This window comes from Glandiceps talaboti, chromosome 14, assembly GCF_964340395.1.
Source record: "Glandiceps talaboti chromosome 14, keGlaTala1.1, whole genome shotgun sequence".
Classification (NCBI taxonomy): Eukaryota; Metazoa; Hemichordata; class Enteropneusta; family Spengelidae; genus Glandiceps; species Glandiceps talaboti.
The window spans coordinates 11,201,327-11,220,133 of NC_135562.1; the positions used below are offsets into that span (position 1 = coordinate 11,201,327).

Below are 18,807 nucleotides of genomic sequence, written 5' to 3' on the forward strand. Positions count from 1 at the left end.
GCAAGCCAATTAATATGCCTACAAACAGAAAATACAGGATTGTACCAATTTCATATTTCAATATGTTGAGTATCAATTTGCTTCTGAAAATATTGCCAAAACTGTAACATAAATTGTCATTTAATTGTATACTTTAAATTATATCACACACAGGCCAATTAATATGCCTTCAAACAGAAAATACAGGATTGTACCAATTTCATATTTCAATATGTTAAGTATCAATTTGCTTCTGAAAATATTGCCAAAACTGTAACATAAATTGTCATTTAATTGTATACTTTAAATTATATCACACACAGGCCAATTAATATGCCTTCAAACAGAAAATACAGGTGTATACCAATTACATGTGTCTATATATTGAAGATTGTTTGCTTCTGAAAATATTGTTGTGTAGAGTGTACTTTAAATTATATCTCTCACAAGCCAATTAATATGCCTTCAAACAGAAAATACAGGTGTATACCAATTACATGTGTCTATATATTGAATATTGTTTACTTCTGAAAATATTGTTGTGTTGAGTGTACTTTAAATTATATCTCTCACTAGCCAATTAATATGCCTTCAAACAGAAAATACAGGATTGTGCCAATTACATGTGCCTATATATTGAAGATTGTTTGCTTCTGAAAATATTGTTGTGTAGAGTGTACTTTAAATTATATCTCTCACAAGCCAATTAATATGCCTTCAAACAGAAAATACAGGTGTATACCAATTACATGTGCCTATATATTGAAGATTGTTTGCTTCTGAAAATATTGTTGTGTAGAGTGTACTTTAAATTATATCACACACAAGCCAATTAATATGCCTTCAGACAGAAAATACAGGAGTGTACCAATTACATGTGTCTATATATTGAAGATTGTTTGCTTCTGAAAATATTGTTGTGTAGAGTGTACTTTAAATTATATCTCTCACAAGCCAATTAATATGCCTTCAAACAGAAAATACAGGTGTATACCAATTACATGTGTCTATATATTGAAGATTGTTTGCTTCTGAAAATATTGTTGTGTAGAGTGTACTTTAAATTATATCTCTCACAAGCCAATTAATATGCCTTCAAACAGAAAATACAGGTGTGTACCAATTACATGTGTCTATATATTGAAGATTGTTTGCTTCTGAAAATATTGTTGTGTAGAGTGTACTTTAAATTATATCTCTCACAAGCCAATTAATATGCCTTCAAACAGAAAATACAGGTGTATACCAATTACATGTGTCTATATATTGAAGACTGTTTGCTTCTGAAAATATTGTTGTGTAGCATGTACTTTAAATTATATCTCTCACAAGCCAATTAATATGCCTTCAAACAGAAAATACAGGAGTGTACCAATTACATGTGTCTATATATTGAAGATTGTTTGCTTCTGAAAATATTGTTGTGTAGAGTGTACTTTAAATTATATCTCTCGCAAGCCATTTAATATGCCCTCAGACTGAAAATACTGGATTTGTGTTCTCATTTGACATCACTATAATGTGTGTCCATCATGAAAGATGAGTCATACCATTTCAAAATACTATTATTTTTCTCAACTTTTTTTCAATGAAAGCTTTTACAGGTATGGTTATATTATCTTTGTATATTTTCCTCAATTTACCCACAATACAGTAGGGATGTTACAGCTAAAATAATGTATACTTGGGGTTTCACTCATGTAACATGACATTAAATACACATCCTCAGACAACTTCTAACGTATAAAAAAAAAACCAATTACATAGGTTCTGCACACAGTGGGGATGTAGAGAAGTTGTTAAGTTGAAATGTTGATTATCAGTTAATAGAAAATAAACAACTGCAGCCATTAAAATCATCAAGTCCATGTGTAATGTTTTCATCACTAGAAGCCTCTTTTTCCTGCACTTTGAAAGAATAGCAATGCTTGTCAGCTTTCAATGGGATATGGCAAAGGATCCTGCTGTGTCTATTGTGTCTCTGTTATTGTTAGTCTAGAGTTGAAGTACTTTCGTCTTTGTGTTCAAAATGTAATGTCCCATGAGTGAAACAAAGCTATATCATTTTAGACATATGCACATATCTTTGACAGGTACTTACATTACAAGGCTCCACATGGCTAAACAAAGGCAGATTGCTTTAGATCCATGTATGGCTGTTAATTAACAATTAATAATTCTATTTTAATAATGAGTGTGAATTCAGCATAGGTAGAAAATTTAAAGTCACTACACTTTAGACAAGTTTTCAAATATTGATTAAGTTTACCTGTATCAATAAAGACCTTGAAACACTACACTACAAACAGTTGATAATTACGGAAGGCAAAAAGTGAAGCTTTCATCGACACCTGTGGACTTGTTCTTCTGTGTCTGTGTGACAATATGTGATAACATAGTTGTGCAAGATATTGGAAGTATTTCTGTTTGTTGACTTTACCAATTACCGTCAGTCAAGATATATGAACGTTGGTGAGAGAACACTGGTAATCCAGCCTTTGGTTTACTAAAATAGATGCCACCTAAGTCTATTGTTCTTCAATGTGGTAGATTACATAAATAGCCGTTCCTCTGTTGTGTGATTCTAATCACCCGGTGAACAACATAGCATAAATATTGGGAGTCCCAAAACAGCACTGCTAGTTCATGGAACTCTAAATAAACTAGTGATCACTCTGTGATCAACATAGTGGAAACATTGGAAGTCCCAAAACAGCCATGCAAGTTCATGGAACTCTAAATAAACTAGTTTTCAGAGACACCTCCCTACTGAGACTATAATTAAACCAAGAACCATTCAGTAGCTTATCACTATTGGATCAACATGTAGTGACAAAAGTTTTAGTTTTGTGTCTATATTAGAAAACCAAAGGCTCAACTACCATGGTAATATAAAGCCTTCAGAAAGTTAACACTATCATTGCATAAACAGCTATACTTTTTATTATAATCAGTTATGACACAGATGACATGTGTGAGATCTTTTCCATAAGTTTTTTAACCAATCAGAGGGAACGTCGAAACAGCGTCATTTCAGATATCTAACAACATTTGGTAAACAAAGTAACAACTTGACCCAAGTAGTATCTGACATATATACAGTGCAATGACTTGACATTTGCATCTAATTAATTAGACAGCAATCAATAAACTGTGTGATAGTCCTTAGAGTTTAACGAGAGTATAACCCTAATAAGAATAGATAATAAAAACATTAATTTGTGGATTAGCTGTCATAAACTTGTCCAAGAAATGAAATCAATCTGTTTATTACATGTATACTTTAATGATTAGATGTTATTCCCCAATATTTTTCTTCGTTCTGCCAAGGAAAATACGGTGACCTAAGGGGCCTTTGTCACTACAAGTCGCTAGACAAGTAGTGAAAACCCTTAGGTCTCAAGTATTTTCTGCATGATTATACCAGCGCTAGTAATATCAAAGAAAAATCGGGGAAAGTATTGCAATTTTGAGCCTTCTGATTTGATCATATTTTGAATACAGCAGAAGCAGTGACGTAGACATGCGTTGTTGTGACATAGACGTGCGTTGTCATGACGTAGAGCGAGCAGAGTATATATGCTATTTTTTCTTCTTCTTGGCTTTTGCATGCTATAAGTACACATACATGTATATGTTCATTAATGAGTACATTTGTATATTGAATTCTCATTGTGATCATCATCAATGTCAGTGCCTTTGAGACCAATTTGACGCACCACTGATACACAGAATTTCCTATGACGTACCAATGTTTGGTATTTGTGAATCTCATTACGATGTGATGATTTACATGAAAACTCATCTTTAGCATTTTACCTATAATGAAAATTGGTTTGAATAGAAGGTCACCCTAATCAGTATTGTCGTTAATAGTAATTATTTTTTAATTTGACCACATGCTGCGTCTAAGTCCAGTTTACATATATGTTAGTTTCGTGTATTTTTAGAAGGATTTTGTATGTTTGACAAGGTAGCAATGAATTACATGTATGGTTGACAAGTCGTAGACTGACAGCATTTGGGATTGAGATATTTCTTTTTCTAACGGAGTGACATCTCGTAAAATTTTTGCATCTGATACTTGTAATCTGCTATGATAAGACTTAGGGTGTATTGAAACATTCCTCTTTTGAACTGAGGGACGTCTCGTAAAACTTTGGGATCTGACAATTGCAATCTGCAATGATAAAGATGGAGGGACATCTCGTAAAACTTTGGGATCTGACACTTGCAATCTGCTATGATAAAGATGGAGGGACATCTCGTAAAACTTTGGGATCTGACACTTGCAATCTGCTATGATAAGATGGAGGGACATCTCGTAAAACTTTGGGATCTGAACTTGTAATCTGCTATGATAAGATGGAGGGACATCTCGTAAAACTTTGGGATCTGACACTTGCAATCTGCTATGATAAAGATGGAGGGACATCTCGTAAAACTTTGGGATCTGACACTTGCAATCTGCTATGATAAGATGGAGGGACATCTCGTAAAACTTTGGGATCTGAACTTGTAATCTGCTATGATAAGATGGAGGGACATCTCGTAAAACTTTGGGATCTGACACTTGCAATCTGCTATGATAAGATGGAGGGACATCTCGTAAAACTTTGGGATCTGACACTTGCAATCTGCTATGATAAGATGGAGGGACATCTCGTAAAACTTTGGGATCTGACACTTGCAATCTGCTATGATAAGATGGAGGGACATCTCGTAAAACTTTGGGATCTGACACTTGCAATCTGCTATGATAAGATGGAGGGACATCTCGTAAAACTTTGGGATCTGACACTTGCAATCTGCTATGATAAGATGGAGGGACATCTCGTAAAACTTTGGGATCTGACACTTGCAATCTGCTATGATAAGATGGAGGGACATCTCGTAAAACTTTGGGATCTGACACTTGCAATCTGCTATGATAAGATGGAGGGACATCTCGTAAAACTTTGGGATCTGACACTTGCAATCTGCTATGATAAGATGGAGGGACATCTCGTAAAACTTTGGGATCTGACACTTGCAATCTGCTATGATAAGATGGAGGGACATCTCGTAAAACTTTGGGATCTGACACTTGCAATCTGCTATGATAAGATGGAGGGACATCTCGTAAAACTTTGGGATCTGACACTTGCAATGTGCTATGATAAGATGGAGGGACATCTCGTAAAACTTTGGGATCTGACACTTGCAATGTGCTATGATAAGATGGAGGGACATCTCGTAAAACTTTGGGATCTGACACTTGCAATCTGCTATGATAAGATGGAGGGACATCCCGTAAAGCTTTGGGATCTGACACTTGCTATGATCAATCTGCTATGATAAGACAGATCTGTAGAATGATATTCAGAAATACAATGTGCTTTGCTGTAGTAATCAGTTGTATATAAATAAAAGCAAGTTTTGAGATATTCTAAAATGTAACATAACATGACAAACCACATTTTAGACACTAATAACAACATGTTCGTGTTGGGGGCTATGTCCTCAAATGTAGAAGCCTTGTTGCCTTTAAATTAAAGAAAAGACCTGCAGAAACTTTGCATCTGGTATCTGTAATCTATTATGATACGACATAGGGTTTATTATGGAGTGGAATTTGATTTGTTTTGAAAAAATTCAGCATACAGAACACAATTACAACAGACAATATGTATTGTGCTGGGATAACACAGAAAAGTTAAAAACTTGTTTCTACTGTGGTACCATAATTCAGAATGTATATACAGTAATTTGTATATAATTTGTATGGATTTGAATGGGATATAAGAACAAATGTTAGGTGATAATGCAGTCTGAATGTATGGATGTTGAAATCAGAATTAGATGTAGATCCAGACTGAGCATGCTCAGATGCAAAGGACTATGAGATTTTCTGTGGTTATCGTAATACCTAATCTGGAGCTACTGATAAAATGAAGCTCCCACAATGATCAGGGTGACTGTGAATTGATTATTACAATAACATTATTGTTTACAATACTATTTGATTAGTGTTTATTATCACATTTCCCATGATGCAACATTCAACATGGCAGTTTTGCGAGTTCCATATTGGATGTGTTTGAGATAACCTGAAATGTGACACAAAGTGACTGTTAAGAGCTTGAATCTGTAAGTTAAAAGTTTTAAAAAAATGAGAAGTTTGTTGGAATCTAAGATGGTCAGGTCCCATCCCTTGAGTTGAAATAGATAGAGAAGAAGACCTTCATTGTCATCAAATAAACGATCAGCAACCGGATGCGGTATCTTTAAATGTCTTTGTGACAGAACAAACAAGCTGAAAGAGTAGGAACTTTAAAAGCACTTAGACTACATTATGAAGTACTCAAAAGAACCAAGGTTGCAATTGAACCTACTTTATATCAGATCCATTTATCAACTGTCTAATACTCAGTCGTACAGGAAAGGTAAATATTTGACAGTACGACAAAATGATGTGTATATTCTTTGGTGCCAATGCATGGTAGGGGATGTTTTTGAACGCTACACCCACGTGTGAGGTCTATCTAGTTTACTCTCAATATTTGATAGTACTATAAAATGATGTGTGTATTCTTTGGTGCCAATGCATGGTAGGGGATGTTTTTGAATGCTACACTCCCCCCCCCCCCCCCCCCCCCTTAGATGGCATGTTTTCGAACGCTATGCCTCAGTCCTGTGTGCTGTCTAGTTTACTCTCAATACTTGAAAGTGAACAAAAAATGTGTATTCTGTGATAGCATGTTTTTGAATGCCACACCATTTTCATACAGCCTTCAGTGATTGGCTTAGACTGTGTCACATGGTATGGACTAGTGACCCATGGTGATCCTAATTTGCATAGAGCAAGGCACTAGTTGTGTTCTATTTTCCTAGGGCATTATTCATCTTAACAGGGGAGTCCTGTTGGTAATTTGCTAAATGAGTATGGAAAGAATGTTTGCCAGGGAAAACTATGTATTATAAAATTCTTATTGTGAGGTTTTACTTGGGTACTATAGACATATTACCCCCAAGCTTTAAGTTTTATGTAGCTACTATTTCGCTTCACTTTCAGCCTCGGAAATGGCTGCCCTGGGGTAATAGACGTCTACTAGTGTCTGAATAAAAGCAGACAAATAAAGTATTAGCATATTTGAGATAAGGAAATGCCATTCATATAACTGATATTGAATGTGTGTGTATTCAAAAAAATCATTGTTGTGAGTTGATGGGTAATATTTACACATCAACTGAATTTGCCAGAACAAATATTTATATTCAAACTCACTGTTATTTTATGTATATAAATGTTTATATAAACTCACAGGAGTTGGCGATAATGTATTGGCGTATTAAAGTTGGGAGCCAATATTTTACTTCTGTTAAATTTAGAAAAGTTATCTTATATATATATAAGTCCATTAGTCTATTTAAACTACCAAATACCACAGACAGTGGAATCTGTTAGTTTTAGTGAAACTACCAAATACCACTGACAGTAGAATCCGTTAGTTTTAGTGAAACTACCAAATACCACAGACAGTGGAATCTGTTAGTTTTAGTGAAACTACCAAATACCACTGACAGTGGAATCCGTTGGTTTTAGTGAAACTACCAAATACCACTGACAGTGGAATCTGTTAGTTTAGTGAAACTACCAAATACCACTGACAGTAGAATCCGTTAGTTTTAGTGAAACTACCAAATACCACTGACAGTAGAATCTGTTAGTTTTAGTGAAACTACCAAATACCACTGACAGTAGAATCTTTTAGTTTTAGTGAAACTACCAAATACCACTGACAGTAGAATCTGTTAGTTTTAGTGAAACTACCAAATACCACTGACAGTAGAATCTGTTAGTTTTAGTGAAACTACCAAATACCACTGACAGTAGAATCTGTTAGTTTTAGTGAAACTACCAAATACCACTGACAGTAGAATCTGTTAGTTTTAGTGAAACTACCAAATACCACTGACAGTAGAATCTGTTAGTTTTAGTGAAACTACCAAATACCACTGACAGTAGAATCTGTTAGTTTTAGTGAAACTACCAAATACCACTGACAGTAGAATCTGTTAGTTTTAGTGAAACTACCAAATACCACTGACAGTGGAATCTGTTAGTTTTAGTAAAACTACCAAATACCACAGACAGTGGAATCTGTTAGTTTTAGTGAAACTACCAAATACCACTGACTGTAGAATCCATTAGTTTTAGTGAAACTACCAAATACCACTGACAGTAGAATCCGTTGGTTTTAGTGAAACTACCAAATACCACTGACTGTAGAATCCATTAGTTTTAGTGAAACTACCAAATACCACAGACAGTGGAATCTGTTAGTTTTAGTGAAACTACCAAATACCACTGACTGTAGAATCCATTAGTTTTAGTGAAACTACCAAATACCACTGACTGTAGAATCCATTAGTTTTAGTGAAACTACCAAATACCACTGACAGTAGAATCCGTTGGTTTTAGTGAAACTACCAATTACCACTGACAGTAGAATCCGTTAGTTTTAGTGAAACTACCAAATACCACAGACAGTGGAATCCGTTAGTTTTAGTGAAACTACCAAATACCACTGACTGTAGAATCCATTAGTTTTAGTGAAACTACCAAATACCACTGACAGTAGAATCCGTTGGTTTTAGTGAAACTACCAAATACTACTGACAGTAGAATCCATTTGACATTGCTGTTTAGTGCCCAGATGTTGATATCGAGAATGTAAATTTGTAGTCTAAAGAGGTAGTACATGTATCCTTAATAAACAGAGAATGACCTTAAAAGAGATTAACCTTAGGTGAGGATCAGTGACACAGATAGTGGGGTGCAAATTTTTGTGACTTTATAAATATGAAATGATAAAAAGAATAACATAATGATATTGTGGTGTAGATTTATTACCATAGCATAATGGCCTAGCTAAGTGTTTACTACATTATTAAGTCTGGCTGATTCACTCATGTTGATAACCAGTTCCTTACCCCCTCAGATGTACATTCAATTCAGAATTTTATAGCTAAAATGGAGCTTTTCTCATTTCCTCTGTGGCAGACATTAAGATATGCCCTCACAATTGACATAAAAGACCTTGTAGCGGAGCCAATTGAGATATGTTTATGGTACTGTGTAGTATTGTGATGGTTGATGTATTTAGTATGCATGTTGTATACCTACATAAACATGAAAACACATTTGTTATATTGGCGTTGATACTCAAATACCAGTAAGTATTGCGTTTCTATTTTGAAAGCCATTTTTTTTTACGATACACACGTCTGTTTATGATAGTGGGTCTACCTTTTATCACTGTTCGTATTGCTGACCTCAAATCATACAGTTGGTCGATCAAACTGGAGGTCTTTTTTCGTTCAATTATAATGCTTGAAGGAATGTTTTGAATGTGTTGAGACTAGAAACGAATTGACAACATTTAAACATAAGTCAGATTATTTCTGAAAATTAGTATAGTATTTGTACAGCAAATCATCAACAAAGACTTATTTAAATATTCTAGTCCTAAATAAAGTTGAAATTTTTCAAAAATTTACAAAAAAGTCAAAATTTTGATATTTTGGCAGGAAAGTGGTGTACAACAGACTGAAGTGGTTTTTACAGTAAAGGTTGTTCACCTCACTGTAGAAATAGTTGTATGTATGAAAACATTGTCACTCTGTGTTATGTTGAGATATGTCTACTGAAGTAAATAATCTTATAAAAATTAACATGGTACAATAAATTTATGACATCTAAGGGAATTAGTTCTGAGTTTACCTAAGTGTTGTCTAAACAAATTGACAATTACTTTCAATGAAAAGATTATCTGATAAAAAGACCATAGAAAGAAATATAAAAAAATTACATCATCCGAGTCATGAAAGCGTGTTCTTACAAATGATAGAAATATTATGAAAGTAGTATTCGATTATAAAACGATTTAAGGCTTTCATTTTTAATATATATATCTCTTGTCTTGAATAAATGGAGGACTCTATAACTACAACAACAATGTCTGCACATATGTAAGTCTAATGCTAATACTAATGATAGAGAAATTGTGATGCCTTGAAGGCCAAAAACTGTGAAACAATTCCCTGCAGAATTTTTTATCATTTTAACATATGCTGTGTATTGAGTAGAATTAAAGGTCTGTATTCCCAACAGACATTAATTGTAATGAGGATTACGCCTTTTTCAATTGAACTTGAAGGCCGGATGAGGTCTGTTGATGAGATATACATAATCATTGTGCAGTGCATATGGTGTTTCATTTTAATACAAAACAACAAATGAAGCATTCTAAGTAATTAAATATTCATGAAATAATATCTTTTACGCCATATTTTGACAACTTGCCATAAATATTAATTATTTGTAAAAGTCCTGTCCAAAAGGAATTGAAAATTTTTTGAAAAATTTTGAAAAATGATTATTTTTGTTCACCTTTTTTTTTTTGTTCGGGAAAGGGGTTTTGTATGGATTAATCTTAACAATAGGTCAAAGGCAGATTGGATTTTCATCCATATTTTCATCCTTACAATATGGGGAAGTAACAGCTGCAAGGTCTTCTATTTAGGAATTTATTTCACGGACAATAAAGATAATGGTCAAAGATATGAAATATCCTAGAATCCATTCTGACATTACAATTCATTGGTACTATATCAGAAATTATCTGGTCAGAATTTAGAAATGGATATTCACGTAGAGATGACGCATTTCACATAACAGTAATTTTACCTGCGAAAATATTAGTAAATAGACGATTACAAAATCGGTTCGAAACGATCAAAATATTGACTCCTATTTTAGTACGACCAAGAATTTCCACTTTTATTTCATTAAAACTTGTCATTTTTTATCCTGACAAATTTATTATTTTTGTATGCATGCAATAAATTAGACATCTTTTATCTTCAAACTAAATTTTACATCGATATTTTTATTACAGATGTGTGCTAAAAAAAAAGAATGTGCAATTAAGCTGGTTCTGTGTGATTAGTAAAATTGTTGTCCTAGCTGATGTAAATATAAGTGACCTAGGGGGCCTTATTTCTATAATTGTGAAAACACAAGTCGTGTCACTATTTTGATTTGATTGAGTGACAGAAAACTAGTCATGAATAATTACTCTGTGTGTAAAACCAAGTTAATAAAATTCAGAAAAATAGACTAATGGATGGATTGTACAACAGGATTGTAGTGGTAAAGTGATAGTTTTGGAATACGCCTGTCAAAGACACTACAACTCTATGTTCACTTTGAACACTAAAAATTGTATTTTCACTATTAACACTACATCTTGGCATTGTATAAACCTGTATTTTCACTATGAACACTACATCTTGGCATTGTATAAACCTATATTTACACTATGAACACTACATCTTGGCATTGTATAAACCTGTATTTTCACTATGAACACTACATCTTGGCATTGTATAAACCTATATTTTCACTATGAACACTACATCTTGGCATTGTATACTCCTATATTTTCACTATGAACACTACGTCTTGGCATTGTATACTCCTGTATTTTCACTATGAACACTACATCTTGGCATTGTATAAACCTGTATTTTCACTATGAACACTACATCTGGGTATTGTATAAACCTATATTTTCACTATGAACACTACATCTTGGCATTGTATACTCCTGTATTTTCACTATGAACACTACAGCTTGGCATTGTATAAACCTGTATTTTCACTATGAACACTACATCTGGGTATTGTATAAACCTATATTTTCACTATGAACACTACATCTTGGCATTGTATAAACCTGTATTTTCACTATGAACACTACATCTGGGTATTGTATAAACCTATATTTTCACTATGAACACTACATCTTAGCATTGTATAAACCTGTATTTTCACTATGAACACTACATCTGGGTATTGTATAAACCTGTATTTTCACTATGAACACTACATCTGGGTATTGTATAAACCTATATTTTCACTATGAACACTACATCTTGGCATTGTATAAACCTGTATTTTCACTATGAACACTACATCTTGGCATTGTATAAACCTGCATTTTCACAATGAACGTCTTGGCATTGTATAAACTTGTATTTCAGTGTGAACACTACATCTTGGCATTGTATACTCCTGTATTTTCACTATGAACACTACATCTTGGCATTGTATAAACCTATATTTCAGTGTGAACACTACATCTTGGCATTGTATAAACCTGTATTTTCACTGTGAACACTACATCTTGGCATTGTATACTCCTGTATTTTCACTATGAACACTACAGCTTGGCATTGTATAAACCTGTATTTCAGTGTGAACACTACATCTTGGCATTGTATAAACCTGTATTTTCACTATGAACACTACATCTTGGCATTGTATACTCCTGTATTTTCACTATGAACACTACATCTTGGCATTGTATAAACCTGTATTTTCACTATAAACACTACATCTTGGCATTGTATAAACCTATATTTTGGCATTGTATAAACCTGTATTTTCACTATAAACGCTACATCTTGGCATTGTATACTCCTGTATTTTCACTATGAACACTACATCTTAGCATTGTATAAACCTATATTTTGGCATTGTATAAACCTGTATTTTCACTATAAACACTACATCTTGGCATTGTATACTCCTGTATTTTCACTATGAACACTACATCTTGGCATTGTATAAACCTATATTTTCACTATGAACACTACATATTGGCATTGTATAAACCTATATTTTCACTATGAACACTACGTCTTGGCATTGTATACTCCTGTATTTTCACTATGAACACTACATATTGGCATTGTATAAACCTATATTTTCATTATGAACACTACATCTTGGCATTGTATAAACTTGTATTTCAGTGTGAACACTACATCTTAGCATTGTATAAACCTGTATTTTCACTATGAACACTACATATTGGCATTGTATAAACCTATATTTTCACTATGAACACTACATCTTGGCATTGTATAAACCTGTATTTTCACTATGAACACTACATCTTGGCAGTGTATAAACCTATATTTCAGTATGAACACTACATCTAGGCATTGTATAAACCTGTATTTCACTATGAACACTACGTCTTGGCATTGTATAAACCTGTATTTTCACTATGAACACTTCATCTTAGCGTTGTATAAACCTATATTTTCACTATGAACACTACATCTTGGCATTGTATAAACTTGTATTTCAGTGTGAACACTACATCTTAGCATTGTATAAACCTGTATTTTCACTATGAACACTACATCTTGGCATTGTATAAACCTGTATTTTCACTATGAACACTACATCTTGGCATTGTATAAACCTATATTTTCACTATGAACACTACATCTTGGCATTGTATAAACCTGTATTTTCACTATGAACACTACATCTTGGCAGTGTATAAACCTATATTTCAGTATGAACACTACATCTAGGCATTGTATAAACCTATATTTCAGTATGAACACTACATATTGGCATTGTATAAACCTGTATTTCACTATGAACACTACGTCTTGGCATTGTATAAACCTGTATTTTCACTATGAACACTTCATCTTAGCGTTGTATAAACCTATATTTTCACTATGAACACTTCATCTTAGCGTTGTATAAACCTGTATTTCAGTGTGAACACATCTTAGCATTGTATAAACCTGTATTTTCACTATGAACACTACATCTTAGCATTGTATAAACCTGTATTTTCACTATGAACATTACAGCTTGGCGTAAGTACTGCAGATAACGAGAATTTAAAGGCCTGGATTATTGACAAGCAATTTAATATTTCTGATTACAAAATTGATAAGCTAAATCCCTAAGGTAATCACACATTTTCTATGAGTTGGATTCATTCTTATCTGACAAAGTGAATTAAAATGTTGAAAAGGATGTTGTTGTGACTGAAAGCGAGTCTAGAAGTTATTGTCAGGAGGCAGATCAGATCAACGGCACGAAATCTCACAAACAACTTGTCTGTCAAATAACAAATAAAGGCTTGGTTTATTTTCTACAAATATTTCCCAAGATTATTAGCAGGCTGAAAGTCCTTCTTTGCACCAAACAGTAGTGTGAATTGCATTGATAGGACAATTCTAGTACTAAAGTCATTGTACATACCTTTATGCAAGACTGCAACATATCGCTAATGAACAGGTGTACATACTGAAATGCATATATGTTCGGTTTTTTGAAAAGTAACAAAAAAAATCCAATATTGCAGTTTATTTGCATTAACAATATTTGTAGTCATAGACAACCCCCTCCTTCCCCTCTCCCCCCCCCCCCTACAGCTGTCTTCCCAAAATTGAATCTCTAAATTTCCATATTTTCTCGCCAAAATTTCTGAAAATGTTTGTATTTTATGGAATTTCTGCACTTCATGCATGGAAGTAACTTTGATTGATATGGCAAAAGTCTTAAAAATCAATGCTGGGTGTCAGTACAAGGGTATGAAAAACAGAAATATTCAAAATTATTGAACATAAATTTTTGTTTTCCTATACTGCAGTACGACTTTCATGTAACTTTGAGAAAGAAATTGAACTTTCCCTCACTAGTGATAATGCTAGATTGTCAGAATTCATTGATTTTTTCCCAAGAAAAATTTTAATATTATTTTGGCGGGAAAATATGATAATAAAAGTGTCGTCTGCAATATTCTGTAAAGATTCATTCAAGATCAGTTTTGGATTGGCATGACAATAGATAGTTTTTTGTAATGATATATTTTTTTAGCAACATTTGTTAAAATTTATTTTTATACCAACATTTATTTTTAGTGACTCGTCAAACAAGAAATTTGGCTCGTGACAAGTTTTTGAAATTTTTCTTTGCACAAACACCAAATTCAACATATCAGTCAGTCTTTGAACATTGATAATTAGTGTGATTTTGTGTTGATCTCATTGACATGCCAAATGCTAGTTTTGTGTAAAAAAAAAAAAAAAAAAAAAAGAGGTGAAAAAAATGATATAATACCAGTCCTCTTGATAACATTTTTAAAACCATAGTTATCATAAGAAATTCAGAAAGAGGTAGTTTATAGTCTAGAAAATTGTGTTTTTTGGAAATAAATAAATAAATAAATAAATAAATATGATTACTTGCCAGATTGTCCTGGTGTGTACAGATTATTTGTTAAATTTAAACTGGAGAACAGCTGTTCCAAATTGCAGTATAACTCATGAATTTCTATGAATAATATTCCATTCTGTTCATTAAAATGCAAATATGCAACCCAAAATGCAATTAAATTCACAAAACCTGAAACAAAACGTTGTCTGGCTCAACAATAATCTGTTATTAACTTTGTTTCGTTCATCATGTCACTTGATAACATCTCTGTTGGTAACATTTTTGCCAGACCATAAAATGTAGCAGTGTTATTAGGAAGATTTTTGCAGAGACAGAGAACATTTTTTTTCATATTTTTTTATGTTAATTGTAAGTCGGGTACCTTTGATTCGAACAACTGCTTGTCAGAGTTGTTTACTTGTTGTTAAAGGGAGGTGATATTGATTATATAGAGAGTACATACATAACTTATGCGTGTATGTTCTGATGATGTACCGCACTGAAATATTACCACAACATGCAGGAGATGTAACACTGGTGAAAAACACACATCAACATCACATTTGGTACATAACACATTAATGTAACATGTTGAGTACAGGTACATTAAATTCTTAGTTTTCTTACTGTAAATTGACAAATTTACCATCAGCATCATTAACGAACAGTGAAAGTGAATCCTATGGCTTGGTACATCTCTTACCGTAAATTGACAAATTTATCCTCAAACCCATTTAACAACAGTGAAAGTGTCTTTTGGGGGCTTTGTTTGACAACGTATTAATCATTTTTGTGGATTTTAGTATAAGATTTATAGGATGGACGACTAGACTTCCAAGCAGTAACATACAGATATACTGCGTCTTTTTTTTTTTAAAAAGAAAAAAAAATATATATACAGCTTTTCACATTTGTCAATATTTGACTTGTTCAAATCAATAATATCAATAGGTTCATTGTTACATCGTATATGTATATATATACAGAGAGGTAGAATCCTGAAATAAATTTGTAAATTTCACCAGAATTGTCAACATCAGAATTAATATTTCATCAACAAGTTCATCGTCACTGAAAACCATGACAGAGCGTGTGACTGAGTTTTGATCGTATTTAGTGACATTGCTTGCAGTAATGACATTTCAAGATTCTATGGAAGGCATTTTTAAATTCCTTATTGAAGACTGTATAGATGACTGGGTTGAAAAGGGAATTGACATAACCCAACCATACAATACAGCTATAGACAGGAGGCGGAACGTAACAACTCTCTTTACAAAACGGTAAGACAAAAGCTACTATAAAGAATGGCAGCCAACAAACAACAAAGGAACCAGTAACTATACCTAATGTCTTAGTAGCCTTACGTTCTCTGGCTTCGGCCAAATGTCTCTTGTTGTTTTCCATTGTTCTAACCGGACTTGGTAAACTATGATGATGAATGGTTGTCGAACCGTTTCCTATCACCGTAGTAACTGTACTCCGCTCGGTTGAATATTTTGACTTCTGTAAAGCTTTTCCACGAATTCGGAATTTAGCAACTTGGTAAATGCGCCAGTATATGATCAACATTACTACCAAAGGGATGTAGAATGCTCCAAATGTTGAAAAAACAGTGTATCCTAAGTCTGTGCTGATTAAGCAGTCATACGGATCAGCTGTATCCTCGGCAGTACGCCATCCAAATAAAGGAGCTATGGATATGATAGCTGATATCAGCCACACTAATGCTATCATCAGTAACATGCGAAGTGGAGTTCTTTTAGACGTATACTGCATGTGTTTGGTGATCGACCAGTATCGGTCTAACGCTATTACGCACAGGTTCAGAATACTCGCTGTACAACACAGCACGTCCATGGAAATGAAGAAGTCGCAAACTTCTTGACCCCAGATCCAGATCTCGGTGACTTCTCTCACCGCCACTAATGGCATCACCACGGTAGAAACTAATAGATCAGCTACTGCCAAAGATGCTATCAAATAGTTGGGCACCGTTTGTAAAGTCCGTTCCAGTAAAATAGCAATTAGAACTAGACAATTTCCGAATATGGAGCTTAATATAATCAAGCTCAATAGTGTTACTGTAATGATTTTAACTACTGTAATATCAATGATGATTGCCTCCGCTGTCCCATTGGTCTGAGTTGTGTTGAAATAAAACGACTCATTTGGCATCTGTGTCAAGTTAGAATATTTCACAAACATCATGGCCAAATTCGACTGTGTGTGTCCAGTCCAATGATGGTAGTGATCGACTGTGTGCTGTCCACTGCTCTCTCCCTCTCTGTACAGCTTCACTACAATAAATAATACCACTGTCATTTAAATATTAAGATTCTCTAAGTAGACTTTCTATTTCAGATGAACCAATCGACGCGTGTCACCATAACTACCTACTAAGCCTCCCTAAGTCAATACAGATACAACAGGGTCACCTAAGTTATTGTTTGTCTGTCATTCTGATTATGGTATAATCGTTTCATAGCTAAGAACCTTGGTAGTAGTAGTAAATATTTTTACAAGCTGTTCACATTCAGACTAAAATGACATTATTGTAAGTTAGATTTTGTTTGTCCTTGATTGCAAATTTTCAAATGGTCGATTGTAAATAGCTGCTTGTTGAAATTTTAAGTTGTGTGTGCGTTTGTCATGTAGTGGTATAGCTGTGAAGTATAGTGTTAAAAAAGCACTCATCATAGCGATCAATATTCAGGTATAGTTTTGAATAGAATTAGAGTGTCTTGGTTCGGTGAAATTTGAAAAGGAGCAAGAAGCGAGACATCATCGTATTCAGGCTATTGTTGGGTGTAATAAAGAAGGTTTATTTACATTGTAATTACTAGAACATATATTTGAGGTCCCTTTTGTGTATTGCTGTTTAGCTAGGGTATTGTTAACGCTGAGAGGCAAAGCTGAGTTCCAATACTAAGATAACTGACTCCTAGCTATGAGCATGATTTGTCTTATGAGAGCATGAATGAATGAATGAATGAATGAATGAATGAATGAATGAATGGAAAACAACTACTCGGCATGAAATGTCTGACATGTTTTGTTTCATTGATCATCTTGTAACGCTCGGAAATAGAAAGTGAGAGGGAATGTAAATCAAGTGTAGTATCTCACTGACATGTGCATGATAATTATTTTGTTTAAATGGCAGAATTGAATTCACAACATATGTGTATATATGACATCTGTGATACTGTAAACGTGGACATTTTCACCAAAGACTTATTTCATGCCAACTCTGCTGGAAAATAAGAACATGATAATAATTAGCGACTAAAATTCCTCTTTTGTGCATAAACAGTGCACCAGGCTTAGTAATTGATACAAATTTGTCTTTGAGAACTAGTTGATAACTGCAAAATTGCAAAATTTGGGAGAGGCAAAAATATCCAGGTTTTCAGGACTTAGTTGATATACTGTGAATGACAAGTTAGAAAGTGAGTATTTAAAGAAAGGAAAAATAAGTAAGAAACTAAAGTAACCAGCTTTTAAAAGCTACACGCAGGAATTCAAAAATTGATGGAATGATAGACAGATGGATAGTGTGTGGTTGTTTGTTGGATGGTTGCATGAATAAATGAATGAATTAAAGGGGTATGTTTCAATCCCAAGTCATCGCATTAGTGTTTAATATCATAATAAGGATTACATGGACCATTCTTTTGTTCTAAGCAAACCTTTTCTATAGCTCTGCTAAACAAATGTATTTCACTCTGAGATTCTAACTTGAA

At 33.7% G+C, this 18,807-nt stretch overlaps 2 protein-coding genes across 2 annotated transcripts in view; one reads left to right on the forward strand and one right to left on the reverse strand.

Moving 5' to 3' along the window:
* Positions 1 to 18,807, forward strand: part of LOC144445249 (laminin subunit alpha-2-like) — a 132,392-nt gene that overhangs the window by 52,187 nt on the left and 61,398 nt on the right. The gene's annotated exons all lie outside the window — the stretch shown is intronic.
* On the reverse strand, positions 16,175 to 17,269 carry LOC144445757 (5-hydroxytryptamine receptor 1A-like). The gene has a single exon (XM_078135399.1). It carries the CDS (start codon positions 17,267 to 17,269, stop codon positions 16,175 to 16,177), a length of 1,095 nt encoding a protein of 364 aa, XP_077991525.1.

What these genes read in the sequence shown, in the direction of transcription:
- LOC144445757 (XM_078135399.1), bottom strand. Translation starts at nt 17,269, where the DNA reads ATGTTTGTGAAATATTCTAACTTGACACAGATGCCAAATGAGTCGTTT.